At 40.4% G+C, this 14480-nt stretch overlaps 1 protein-coding gene across 3 annotated transcripts; it reads right to left on the reverse strand.

Annotated features, from left to right (window-relative positions):
- Positions 1–2183: 2183 nt before the first annotated feature.
- amdhd2 (amidohydrolase domain containing 2) lies at positions 2184–14138 on the reverse strand. Of its 3 annotated transcripts, XM_079521104.1 has the most exons (14): positions 14053–14138; positions 13862–13943; positions 12986–13025; positions 12675–12845; positions 11649–11785; positions 10615–10754; positions 9421–9475; positions 8742–8978; positions 8223–8311; positions 7392–7536; positions 6807–6914; positions 6273–6341; positions 3767–3868; positions 2184–2983 (listed from the first exon to the last, which is right to left on the reverse strand). In XM_079521104.1, the coding sequence occupies exons 2-14, from the start codon at positions 13932–13934 to the stop codon at positions 2910–2912; spliced, it is 1440 nt and encodes a 479-aa protein (XP_079377230.1). In that variant the 5' UTR covers positions 13935–13943; positions 14053–14138; the 3' UTR covers positions 2184–2909. The 3 variants fall into 3 exon arrangements, with proteins under 3 accessions (XP_079377230.1, XP_079377231.1, XP_079377232.1); XM_079521105.1 differs by lacking the exon at positions 12986–13025 and having other exon boundaries at positions 12675–12849; XM_079521106.1 differs by lacking the exons at positions 12986–13025; positions 13862–13943 and having other exon boundaries at positions 12675–12849; positions 14053–14126.
- Positions 14139–14480: the final 342 nt, after the last annotated feature.

Genomic DNA, 14480 nt, shown 5'->3' on the forward strand with positions numbered 1-14480 from the left:
AGTACAAATAGAACCAACCAAATGGACCCCTTTGTACCCTCTCAGTCAGTTAAAGTAACACTGAGGATCTGGCTGTGCAATAAACCCCAGCCCAGACCTGTATCATTCACAACACAAACCTGGTGAATTATAGCCCATCAATTCCAATTATGCATCACTTTCTTTAGCGAGTGTTTAAGCAAGTGTAATAGCCTATAATATAGGCTATACATTTCCATGTGGCTGCATGCATGTGTGCCATCAACCGACATCAATGCAGATGCAGCCGCCGGTGCTGATATAAGTTTCGAATACACAGTTCCAAGTACAGTAGGCTAAAGCCTGCATGTGCGATTATTACATTACACCGATGGTCGCTCGTGGCTGCTCTAGGAAGGACTACTATAAAGCAATGTTTCAGATGGTTTCACTTACCCCCGTCGCGGCTTTAATACCCTTTCAACGAGGAAGACTATAGTCTCGGCAGTCCATCCATATGTAGGTTAGATCATATGAGTTATATAAAACGGACTGGATGCATTACTTGAAGCGCCTGATGTGCACCGTCACCGCTGGTCCATTCTTCTCTGCTGCTTCCCTTATAATAAAGCCTTAGAATTTAGGACGGGTTTTGTGCGTCTCATAGCCATTGGGCCATCGAGCCGGGGGGCGAGCCTGAGAGGTAAATACGGTAGTAGAGTAGCCTAGTGCATTTCGCATGATCGAACGCAACCGTAAACCAGCCTGAAACGACCTCTATTCTTTATGCCAAAGCAGACAGACAGGCAGGCTTGTGTGTGTCACTGTAGGAGGACGCCGGATCGAATTCCTTCGCTGCGGTCGCTGCTGCTGCCTGGTCAAACGTGTTGGTGGAGATTGGTTTGGTTTGGGTTTGAGACAGTGTAGGCAGGCAGTTAAGTTGCACTAAATATATTTGTTAAACCATTATGTGATGTCTTAAATTGAGGGGTTTGCAAAACCTCTAGGAACATCACACAAGTTTTAAAAATAGACTGGACTGGACGCACCGCACTTGCAGTGGTTGGCTACTGGGAATTTGTGCATTTTACTCGTCTACATTTTCAGGTATAGCCTTTTGGCTACTTGAGCATTATAGGCTACAATTTCTGCCTTTAATGCATTGGGTCTTGATTATTTTTATATATTTTTTTTTTTACAAAAAGAAAAAAAGAACAACACTTGTGTGGACTTAGCCTACAACAAGAACAAATATCAGAAATGTAAATGTCCATCCAAATCACACACAAAATACAAATTCAATGACCTTTACAATTTCTCCTGATTGGTATTCACACCTGAAAATGCATTTTGGTATAGGCACTACACTATACAGTTATTACACTGGCCTGGGGCTCAGAGCCGCAGTCCAAAGAAAGAGAAAATAAAGAGAAAAACAGTCATTATAAGTCATAGGCCAAATAATACAATATCAGTGTATTTTCGTCTGTGGGATTTATACATATTGAACCAATTTAAAGTATAATAGCTTGTAGCTAAATAATAACTGACTTTTTTCTTTTTCATGAAAAGTAACAGTTTTGGACATACAAGGTTCCTGCAGCCCAACAGCAACAGCATTAAATTGGTGGTCCTTTAAATTTAAAAGGTTGAGAATCACTGCCTACATATTGTCACACCACCGCTGTAACACAATAACCCCAAACATGGTCGCCCGGGTCAAATCTGGCGACCTCAGAACGGTTGGCACCAGGTAGGCCTATTCCTAAACGTAACCTCAGTAAAACAAACTATGCCTAAACGTAACCTTATTCCTAAACTTAATCTCAATAAAACTATGCCTAAACCTAACCTTATTCCTAAACTTAACCTCAGTAAAACTATGACTAAACCTAACCTTATTCCTAAACTTAAACTCAGAAAAACTATGCATAACCCAGCCTAAACGTATTCCTAACCGTAACCTCAGTAAAACAAATTCAAGAATACAAGAACCATGAGGCAAGCGGTCTCCAAAATAAATGGGGCGAGTCTGTTTTGGGGGCGAGCATTCCGGTTACCTAAATGGACTGTATTTATATAGCGTGTTTACACAATTAGGCCTAATAGCCTACAAACAAAGATCATTATAATAGCCGATTCAAGTGTTGTGTGATAATAAACAGTGTATTTGTTGATTTAAAATAAGCATGTAAACTATCCAATTTACAGATGTGAATATTCAATAAAAATAAAAAACTTTATACAATTTGCACAATACCAAAATATACACAGTACAGACTCATAGCATCCCTAAGTATTCTGGGACATTTGCTTTGCACAAATAGCAGATCTACAAGCTCACAACGCAACACATTGTGAGCTTAGAGTTTTGGTGAAATTATTTAGTGTAGAGCTAAAACAGAACGGGGGCTATAATATAGAGCCCCTGGGAATCATGGTTGAAGAAAGCTTTGAATCTAATAATAGTCTGAGAATTACAGACACTTAATAGTTAGATTACATCTGAGAGGAAAAAACACAAAAGCATATAAATCATATAAAAATAATGTCAACATCAAATTCAAAAGCATTAAAAGTAGCAGATCTACAAGCCCTCATTTCAAGCTTTAGGTCTGCTATACTTTTGATGCTTTTGTGTGACACTAGTGTGATCAAGTAGGGCGCTAATTTACGAAAAAACACAAAAAGTTAAAATATGGAGATGAGAGGTTTCTGCCTGACAGCAATGGTAGAAGTCACTTATTCCTCCTGTAGAAGAAGCTGTATACTCTGGGTGTACAGGGCTAGACAGACAGACAGACAGACAGACAGACAGACAGCGCTCCACTCCTTTGTCTCCTAGTGAGTGTTGTGCTGCCGGGGGACTGTGGCAGCAGCAGCGTCCCCTGAGAGCGTTGGGAGGAGAGCGCTTTATCACAGTGTCGACCAACCACCACCAAAACCCATGGTCATTCTCTCCAGACTTCCTCCCCGGAAATGTAGGTTGCCTTGATGTTGAGGTCTTCATCGACCAAAACAAGGTCTGTGAAGAAGGGTAGACATTTGTATACTCACTGCAAAACCCGGTCAACTTAACTTAACTCTTATTTTAAATCAACCAATAAACTGCTTATTATCACAATAGAATAATCAGCTAATGATCAATTGTTGTTTGTATTAATTGTGCCAACGTATCCTGAGCTTGTATAGAACCGTTATTTTAGCTATTTTTCAAAATCTTTGAAAGTATAACATTTTGAAAGGGATATTTCACATTCAGAAATGTTTGGGTCATTTCATACTAATTGTTGCTTGATTCAGTATTTAATTTAGATAATTGATATTTATTTTAGCCGCCCCCCTTCGCATACAAACCCATTGTAACTTCAAACTCCATTTAAACGATTAATTGAAAACACCCGTCCTTGGTTCTGGTGACTCATACTGCCCTCCTAATACGTGAGGGGGCCGTGTTTTTTCAATTACTTTATTCATGTATTTATTTTTATTTTATTATAAATAAATGAAACAAGTAGCCTAATAGAAAAAAGACTGCCTGTTGTGACATGACCTGTTTTGTCCATTAGTAGATTATTCATTTTGATTATTGGTACCGCTCATTGTATGTTCGGGTTAGATATTATTAAGTAGGCTATTTGTATCACAATTAATCGTCAAATTAAATTATGATCCTTACAAGCGCTCGGGTGGCGCAGTGGTGTAGATCGGAGGTCCCAGAGATGAAGAATGATATCATATAGGGGTCTTTAGTCTAACACATATCAAACTGTGGTTGTAATGTAAAATCCCTGTAGTGAATGGTTACCTGCGTCTGTGCCGTAGTTGAGGGTTCCCTTCCGATCGCTGATGCCCAGTAGCTGAGCAGGGTGAAGCGAGGCTGCTTCCAGAGCATACTCTATACTGCAGCCTGTCAGTACACGTACGCGCACACGCACACGCACACGCACACACACACACACACACACACACACACACACACAAAATGCTTGAGTGGAAGTCACTGCAGATATACTAGTTATATTGTATTAGCATACTCTATACTGCAGCCTGTCAGTGCACACGCGCACGCACGCACGCACGCGCGCACACACACACGCAGACTACATGTTTGAGTGGAAGTCACTGCAGACATACTAGTTATATTGTATTAGCATACTCTACTGTACAGATTGGTTAAAATAAGATTCTGGGATTTTCCACCTCGTTGTTTTAGTGTAGAGAGACAAGAAAGGGGGAGAGACATGCAAGACACGACAGAGACCACAGTTGAATGATTCACAAGGACCATGTGGTCAGTGCATTAGATTTCTTTTCTTTTTTTGAGTGGTGCAAACCACTCCAACAACTGGCTTTGTACCCGTGTTCGTACCAAAAAAACGAGCATGGTTGCTATGGTTAGTGTGTGACGCCACTGACATAGCTGATCAGACTATATAAGACCTTGCACCACTCAGTTCACACGGGTGTGATTTTTAAAGATATTTTTGGGGTTTTTGGGAATCTGTCGGATAGCTGGTTGTCCAGAACTAGCACAAAAGCCTCTGCCCGGGCTCTGGACCTGATCCCCCCTATATCTCCATATATGGAGCTGGCCTGTTGTGCATATACTCCATATTTGGGCATGCCTGACAAAGAACTCCATATATGGGCATAAAAGGGATACAGACATAATAACTGCATTTCCAACTTGCATCGTTCCAAGTAGGCCAGTGAACAACGGGCACCGCTCTAGTTTATATTAAATTCATTAAAATAAGTCCTAGCGCTAATAATCAATATAATCTTTGTCTATGTCTCTGTCTTCTGGAATGACCTACCTCTGACAATAAGAGATTGTCTGTCATTTCTATCCTTTAAAGGACACTTTTCAACCTAGGTCCTCTAACTAAACATCATGATAAAATGGCACGATTTTTTTCTACTCAGTCTTTGTCTCATAGGAGGGCTGTGGGCAGTTTAGAAACTGTCCTCCAGTGACATCATCATTAGGCAGATATTTTTTTAAAGATTCTTTTACAAAAATGTTTAGATTTTCAGGCTTCCATATTCGCATTGCAACTTTTCAGGACTAGAAAGCCTGCAGTTTCTATTAGCTTGTATTCCCCATCGATGATGTCACTGGAGGACGGTTTCTGAACTGCCCACAGACCTCCTATGAGACACAGAGTAGAAGAAAAAAAATTCGCCATTTTTTCATGATTATTAGTGAGGACCTATTATATGAAAATAGGTTGAAAAGTGGTGAAGTGGTCCTTTAAGTAAAATCTAAAAACAATGGTTACTCGACAACCAAACCTGTGACCATGTATATAATAGTCTAGTGCACTTGACAGCCTATCCTGTATTACTTGAATCCTGTATTATTTGAAAGCAATACTGCACCTTATGCACAAGTTACTTTAGTTACAAACCCTTAAAAAACGCTGCTAAATTATATAGATGCACTTTACACCTTTTCCTACATACACACTTTCCTTGTGTATGTATGTTTTTAAATGTTTTGTTTCCTAATGTAAGGTACTGTTTGCTTGTTTTGTTTTATGTTTTTATGTGGGGACTGCGATGAAAATGTGCATTTTTGCTAAATCTCTGCATTTATGTAATGTCCATTAATATGCATTGTGCCGTCAAAATAAACAAATAAAGTAAACTAAAGTCTTCCATGTTGTGTCTCTCTTCACTGACGTAGAAGCATAAAGTAGAAGTAGCAAATGCCTCATTTTTACTTAGTTATGCGCCAGTGTTGCACCACGCTGGTCGAGACCTGCTACTTAGAGCATCTAACCGGACGTACCGCCCAAGGAAGTACATTGATGTTTTGAAGATCTTTCTTTTTTTTTTTATTATCAATCACAACGTTGAAAAAGACAGCTTCTGGTGCAAGTCAATTCAACGGAAGCCTATACACAGCACAGCACACCTTACACAGCACACCTTAGGTTGTTGCCAGGCTTTTCTCCTCGAGAGATGAGAAAAGGCTGGGAGCGAGGTTAGTGTTGCACACTGAAAATAGCGAATCTACATCTACAAGCTCACAAAGCGTCGCAATGGGACGCTATTTTTGGCTAGCTATTTGCAGTGCGTGACACAGCGTGAAACCAAGTGTAACTCAGGCATAATACGCCCATTATGGAATCAAAAGTAAACAGCACGAGGTACAGTCAGACATGTAGGCTAAAAAGGATAACGCAAAAAGGTTCAGGGGACTTCTTTACATTGTGGTCCTATGTATTCAATTCATCAACATAGCATAAGAATACCACAAAAATACCTCATCAACAAATACACAACACTATTATTGTAGGACTCACCCGAAGCTTGTTTGAAGTGTCTCACACACATATCCATGGTGGCTATACTTCCACTGAGTGTCGTGGTACCTAAAATGGGACAGCATATTCAGCATCCAGAATTCCAGATACAGTAGTGCTCAGTAAACCCACTGAATGAAACATTAGTCTCCTGTATCCATTTCATTTGGTAACCGAGCTGGTGAGATTACAGTCAGTGGTGCCAGACAGTACAACAACCATTTTAGGATAATACAAATAAATAATTTCTCAATAAACTAGTAACTTCTGTAAGAGCTATCGGATAACACACATCTCTTGATTTTGAGATTGAACCACATTCAAATAAGCATATATGATTCTTCAACTATTTTCAGATTTCAATGTATGACATACAATTACAATCTACGTTTTTAAATTCTGTGAATGACCTAATAGTTATCGTTAGGCTAACTGTAATGGCTCTTGACATACGCAGCCACCAATCAACACAGTGACAAATGTCCAGTGGTGAAAGAAAACTAATTAAACACTCAATGATGACAGTTTTGGGACCTGCTACGTAGGCGTGGAGCCCCTGTATCTCCAGGACCTGCTGTCCCAGCGTGTGACGTCCAGGTGGAAGACCCATGGCTGTGATGGCATCTGTCACCAACACCAGACCTGAAGCACAAACCCCGAAAACCCACATTCATTTATTAATGTAGTACTACAGTAATATCCTAAGCCTTTTATCCATTTGTCCCTCGTTCCCAACACTTTAGTTTTTCTTTGGACAATAATGTACTTATTATTTCTTCTCCCAATAAAGTTGTTGTGCTGATTCTCTGATTCCCTGTGTATTTCAGACCCTTGTCCCTGCTAGTCCTACATTTGGCCCTCAGGAGAGCACTACTACCGGGTAGTTAAGAGCTTTCTGGTCTAGAGGGTCGGGTAGCGCATGGAACTTGCGCTGGATAATATTGGTTCACCGATAATTTTTTGAGCCGAATGCGAATGAAAATAAAAGCCTGGGTACCGAGGCTAGTTCAGAGATAAAGCCACGCATCAGTTTACTATACTTTGAGGCCGCGCCATTTTTCAGTTCATTCCAAAGCTGGGAGTTCAGAATAGAGTAAAAAGAATAATAATAATACTGACCACTAGGGTGCGCTCTGTGGGCGATGCGCAGTGCGGCCGGGTTGGTGTGGATTCCGTCAGCGATCATGCCGTAGTACACCGTCCTGCCAGCAGGGATCCGGTCACTGGTTAGCAGACCCACTATACCTGGGTCACGATGATGGAACTACATGATGACACCATGACAACAAACACAAGAACGTGTCAAAGAAAGAAGGTGCGCTTCCTGTGGAAACTGCCCTTGGTTGAGGCAGTGGGTGCTCAGCTTTAAATATAACTTAACTAAACCAACAAAGTGGAAAAAGCGGCACTCCAAAATGAAAGATGCAAGACTGGCTCAGATGCAATTTCTCTTTTTTATTGAGAACGCTGACGCGTTTCGGCAGTAGCCTTCTTCAGAGCAGATTAAAAACCAATAACGTGTCATCAGCAAGCCCACCGCCACAACAAATTTGACGTCCAACTACTGTAGCATCGATTCTCAAATGTTTTATTTCGAGGTCTCCCCCCCCCCCCCCCCCCCCCATCAGTTTGATATTGTCTCTCATGTCCAAAACGTTACTTTTCAGGATTTCAATTTCAACGCATCAAAAGTAGCAGATCGACAAGCTCACAACTTGTTTATGAGCTTTGCGGCGCTTTTCGAGTGTGTATCTTATACTTTTGATGCTTTTGGTGACAAAGTAGGGCGTTAATTTACGGGGAAAAAGGTTAGAATATGGAGATAGGAGGTTTCTGCCCGACAACAGCGATATGCATTAGGCCACGGATCCTGATATGATCGGTCGGGCTCTACATTCATTTTATTTGATTTCAGACACACAGCATTGAGGAGGACTAGATGTGACTCACGGCATTCATGGCGTTGAAGAGATGCGTGATCGAGGAGGCTCCATTATTAACAGCTTCCTCTGCTTGGGACAGGTTGGCCACCGAGTGTCCTACACAGTACAAGACAGTATAGTACAGTACAGTATGGCAAGGCAAGGCAATGTTCACACAAGTGGTTCCGACAGATTTAGTTGATTATATATGATCAATTAGAAAAAGGAATTGTGTTGATTTAATGAATTGCATTTTTATAGCGCTTTTCCAAGTGCTCAAAGAATGAAAGTGATGTGTTGTAAGCTTGTAGATCAACTATTTCCACACTTTTGTAAAAAAAGAAAAAAATGTAATATATATTATTTATTATTAAACGTGTCAGTGATTTCATATCTGCCCTGTGCAATTTGTGATTACAAAGCCTAAAAACCAAACAGAAATACAATTAAATCATTAATTGCAATTATTTGTGTGACAATTAATCTTCAACTTAAATGTTGTAATGGTGACCGCCCACAGCCCTAGACGCAGCTAAAGGAGGCTCACCCAGGGACACGGTGATGCCTCTCTGGCTCAGCTCCCTCACCACCGTCTGGCTGCCGGGCAGCTCGGGGGCCAGCGTCACCATGGCCACGTTGTCCAGGCTGCCGTAGGTCTCCAGCAGGTCACTGACGCCTCCGCCTGCACCTCCACCTTCTCCTCCGGACTGGAAGGACCGCAGGTACTTCTCCGGGTGGGCTCCCTTCTTCTCCCTGCTGATGAACGGACCCTCCAGGTGAAGGCCTACACAGGAAAGCAGAGAGATGTGTTTCTGCTTTCTGATGTGTGGGGGGGGGGGGGTCCCTAGATGATAATAAACAATGGTATATACTAGGGCTTTCATGTCTAGTGATTTTTACTAGTTGACTAGTTGCCTAGTTTACTAGTCGACTAGTTGTTTAACTACCTATTGTGTAAAAAAAAATCTAAATAAAAACAATGAAAAATAAACATTACAAAAAATATATTATATAAAAACTGTGTACATTGGTGACTATAATCTAGCATTCTAGCTAATCTTGAGGCCTACAAAAACAGGAGAAAATGTTTTTTAATTATTTTTTTTCTTATCAACTAGTCAACTAGTACCAACGAGGTCAACTAGTGAACTTACTAGTCGACTAGTTGAATAGTCGACTAGTTGCTTAAAGCCCTAGTCTATACAGCTGTAAAATAAGAATCTTACCTAGAATCCCAGCTCCTTCAATTCCTCCATTTTGAACTTTGACCTGAGGTATGACCTAGGATTTAATTAAATAAAACCAAAATCAACAATTTAAAATCTTTACAGAAGTAAGGAAAGTAGCCGATCAACACATCGCATAGTGACACGTTGTGACCTTGTAGATCGGGTATCTTCACAAATCCATCCATCCATCCATCTTCAACCGCTTATCCATAGTCGGGTCCAGACATTCGTCTCCAGAGCAACATTAGTAAGGACCTGGGGGATCCTGAGGCTTTCCAAAGGCAGTGAGTCGATGTAATCCCTCCATCTGCGCCTTGGTCTGCCCCGAGGTCTCCTCCCAGTGGGACGTGCATCGAGGACCTCCCTAGGGAGACGCTCGAGAGGCATCCTAACGAGATGCCCAAACCACCTAAGCTGGCTCCTTTCCAGGCGAAGAAGCAGCGGCTCTACTCTGAGTCTCTCTCGCGTGACTGAACTTCTCACCCTATCTCTAAGGGAGATGCCAGCCACCCATCGGAGAAAACTAATTTCGGCCGCTTGTATTCGCGACCGTATTCTTTCGGTCATGACCCACAACACCATAGGGCATGAATTAGGTCACAAATCGCCAGACAACAAAGTACATACAGTACATACAGTAGGGCTTAAGTGGTTAAATTGAATAATTACTCAGTGGTGTGTAAAGTAACTAAATACATTAACTCGTACTTAAGTACTTTTGAGATAGGTTTACTTTCTTCTTCAGTATTTCCAATTTCCAATGCTTCTACTCCACTACATCTCAGAGGCAAATATTGTAATTTTACTCCACTACAATTATTTGAAAACTTTAGTTACTAGTTACTTCAGATTTATAATACTAAACTTACATTAACCACTTCATTTGAAAATAGACGAACTACGAGCTCAAAATGCATGTGACGCTTTGTGAGCTTGTTGATCAGCAATTATCCACAGATTTTTTTATACATTTTGAACTTGTGAGTCGTGATTTGGGACATTCTGCACAATGAGTACTTTTACTTTTGGTAAAAGGTTATTTTGATATCAGTTCTGTACTTTTGAATATGGGACTTCTACTTGTACTATACTATTGATACTTTTACTTACGTAAAAAATAATGTAGTACTTTTTCCATCGCTGCAACTAATAGACTTACTAAAACAGTCTAGTGGCGTGGTGAAGTTGTACCTTGTGGTAGACGGCAGAAGGAGAGGTGACCAGCGTGGGACAGAAGGATGTGACACCGTGCTCCAGGATCTTCTTGGCCACAAGGGCCACCCCGGCGCTCACGTCGTCGGTAGCCTGAGAGAAGTCAACGCCATACCCTCCTAGGACGACACGGTGGCAGAATCCAAGTGTCATACTTGTGTCAATGTTTAATGTGTACCAACTCTTCCCACAGTCTACTAGGTCTAGGACATGCAAATAGATACCATATATATATATATATATATATATATATATATATATATATATATATATATATATATATATATATATATATATATATTTTGTATTATTATTATCATTATTATTATTATTATTATTTTCATAAATGAATGCCCTACTTTATCATACAAGAGTGTCACACTAAAGTAGTTAAAGTAGCATGTCTACAAGCTCACAGTTTATTTGTGTGAATAATAACTATGTGGCGGTTGCAATGTACTGTATATCCTGTGGTCAGTTAGGACACCTACTGGTTGACAAGAGCTACTGCATCATAGTCAAAACCCAGCCTTTTAGCATCTGCTGTCCCCTGGGTGACCTGGGTTTAAATCTCAGGTAGATCGTTAATGTTATGTTATTACAGTTTTAAGGTAGTTTCCTGCCTTGAATTTATTCTCTAGGTTCTCAATTTTGTTATCATTTATCCCTGTTGTTGGTTGTTTTTAACTTGCACTTAAAGTTGATTCAGTTCATTATGGATGAGAGCCTATGGCTACTATGACCTAAAGCCTGTGACTCTAACCTGTGACATCATTAAAACTTTACGTTATTCTAGTTGCATGCAGGTGTCGCTGCGACATGTTGTGAGCTTGTAGATCTGCTATTTTTGGTTTGTGAAGTCTAATTTATACAGTAAACAGAAACTAGACTTTCCACAGGTACTGAGGAAGTACTGTGGAAAGTCTGGTGACAGAGCATTAACTCAACCAAGAGAATCAGGATTCAACCAAAAAATGCAACCAAATGGACCCGTAACCTTATTGGTCCATTACCGTTGATCTGGACATCCAGGAAGCCCGGGGCGATGATGCAGCCTCCACAGTCGACACGCCGGTCAGCAGAACCCTGTTCATCAAAGAACAGCTTCGCTGGGTCCAGAATCCTTCCCTTGCGCACCCAGAGGTCCTCTCTACCACACACACACACACACACACACACACACACACACACACACACACACACACACACACACACACACACACACACACACACACACACACACACACACACACACACACACACACACACACACACACACACACACACACACACACACACACACAGGTTAGAGCAGTGGTTCTCAACCTGTGGGTTGGGACCCCCAGGGGGATGCTGCATCAAAAGTAATCAACAAACTATACTATAGAAACTGGTCAAACATTGGCCAAATTGTCAAATAATATAAGAACGAGGCCTCTTTCCCCCTCTTTTGTGATTTGGAGTTGCTCCTAACCTGGTTGAAGGTCTAAGGACAGGGTGGGGCAGTGTCGTTTTGTTTGCTTGGTTAAAGGTGTTTTGCTTTCACTTTCATCATGAATTCACCTATAAATAAATATATATGTGACAGACATACTGAAAACCCAAGAATGATAACTACACTACATGGTTAACTATAATATCGTTAACGCTCTGTAAACATGTTGAACAATGAGATGGATTCTCACTGGCTGTCAGACAGTGTATCTATCGTTTGTCAAATCGCCCTAAAAGTCATCCCAGCAATATTCATCAACACTGTCGTTGTTATAGTTGTGGTGTGGAGTGACTCTTCATTAGTAATAATTATAATTATAATAAAAAATGTAATAATAATTTTGATGTACCATTCGTACCATTCGCCCAAAATAGGCACACCAGGTTTTAAGAAAGGTATTTGCATCAGAGCTGTTCAGTTCCTCAGTCCCTATCTCTCTCTCCCTGTGTGTGTGTGTGTGTGTGTGTGTGTGTGTGTGTGTGTGTGTGTGTGTGTGTGTGTGTGTGTGTGTGTGTGTGTGTGTGTGTGTGCATGCGTGCTATACCTTTGCAGCTTGTGGTCTCTCAGTATCTGGCAGTTGACAAACTGGGTGATCGGAGCGTCAGACACAGACTTATTGGATGGCATCTTTCGGCGGAATGGGACCAATAGGTCACCTTCTCCCTCAGAACGGAAGTAGATCCGCTCAGTGTGGTGGAATGATAGCTCTGGTCCGCTTGCTTCAGGTGATAAAAGTCAGATGAAATAATCTATTTTAGGCATTTAGCAGACGCTGTTATACAGAGTGACTTACAAGCATTAGATTGAAGTAAACAGAGTAAGAAAGAACTCAAAGTCAATAAACAAGGTAGTCACATAAATCGAGTGCAGAGAGAACAGAAAGGGCAATGGCAATCTAAATAACACGCAATTGATTAGCGGTAGTTGGGAAGATGGGAGAAAGAGCTTCTGATGTCAGCAGCCTTGTTATCAAAGTATAATATGCACAATATCCACTATAACACTGCTATGGAATAGATATTGACCTATGAATGCCATAAAATATGCGGTAATGAATTGACCAAGCACAGATAATCCCCATATAGGAAGATGATATCTTATCACAGTAAGGTGCAGTTCTTGACTTTGACCCCATATCTAAATAATATTAAATCGCATGAGTCGACTATGGGCTCCATTTTCGTCACCGCTAAACCCTTTTTGAAAAGTTAAAATGCACAAGCTCACAACGTGTCAATGTAGACTGGCTAGTTGAACTATTCAAAAGTGTTTTTCAAAATAGTAAAAAAAAAAAAAAAAAGGAAAAGAAGGTTAGGGATAAGGGGTTTAGCGGTGACGAAAATGGAGCCCTGTGGGTCAAACTAATTATTTTGTAACTTTGCGTAAATGTGATATGCAATTATTTTTGATAAGTAAACACATTATTTGTTCAAGTTTAAACTTGATGATAATAATATTAATTATTATTATTATTATTATTATAGAAAAATGAAAGGAAAAAGAAAATGTGGGTCAACACTTGGATCAACTTACCCCTAACCTGGGGCAAGTTGAGCCACAGGACAGGACCACTTATTTTTAGAAGTCATATTTTTATGGCCCTTTTTCATAGATGCTTACGCTTACTCATACTTTCAATTGATAAAGGACATCCTGAAATTAAGGGTAGATGTTTATATTTTACTGCTATCTCAGGACAACTTCTGTGTGTGTCTCAAGTCATCTACCTACCCCGTTCACCCCCATGCGGGGACAGAGTCCATCTACAGATTCTACACATTCCATCTTCATCGAGGTGCGGCATAAGTCATAACTTAAAAAGACAAATTTGCAGATGCAGATGCAGATATTATATTTGATGATCAAAGTGACAAAGTCGCTATTATCAGGTAAACATGACAGTTGAGTTGAGTACTACTTACCCCATAAACGATCAGCTCCGAAATAAATTCAACGGAATAGATAGTGTCACGTGACAGACCGGAGCTAGTCAGCTGGTCAAACCAAAACACGAGGAAGGAAGTGTCAAATGAGACTTATTAATACAAAGACAAATTCCAGTTCTGACTTCAAAATAAAATCTTGGAACTTTACCGGTAATCTTTCTTTCTTTTCTTTTATTCGTTTTATTTTTTTTGGACCGGTATTAAGAGTTTTGATGCTCTTAACTGCAAAATAGTAGTTCTCAAAGTAGGGGACCCCCAGGGAAGCTTTTATTTTATAAACATTTTTGGACCGGTAGAAGCAGTAGAAGGCTATGGACCAGAGCTAGACCGGTTAAAATAATTGTTAAAAAGTTATATATTGTGATAGTATTAGTAGCTACTTAAAGTTAGTATAGAGTGTATGT

This window comes from Electrona antarctica (genome assembly GCF_951216825.1).
Source record: "Electrona antarctica genome assembly, chromosome: 14".
NCBI classification, from domain to species: Eukaryota; Metazoa; Chordata; class Actinopteri; order Myctophiformes; family Myctophidae; genus Electrona; species Electrona antarctica.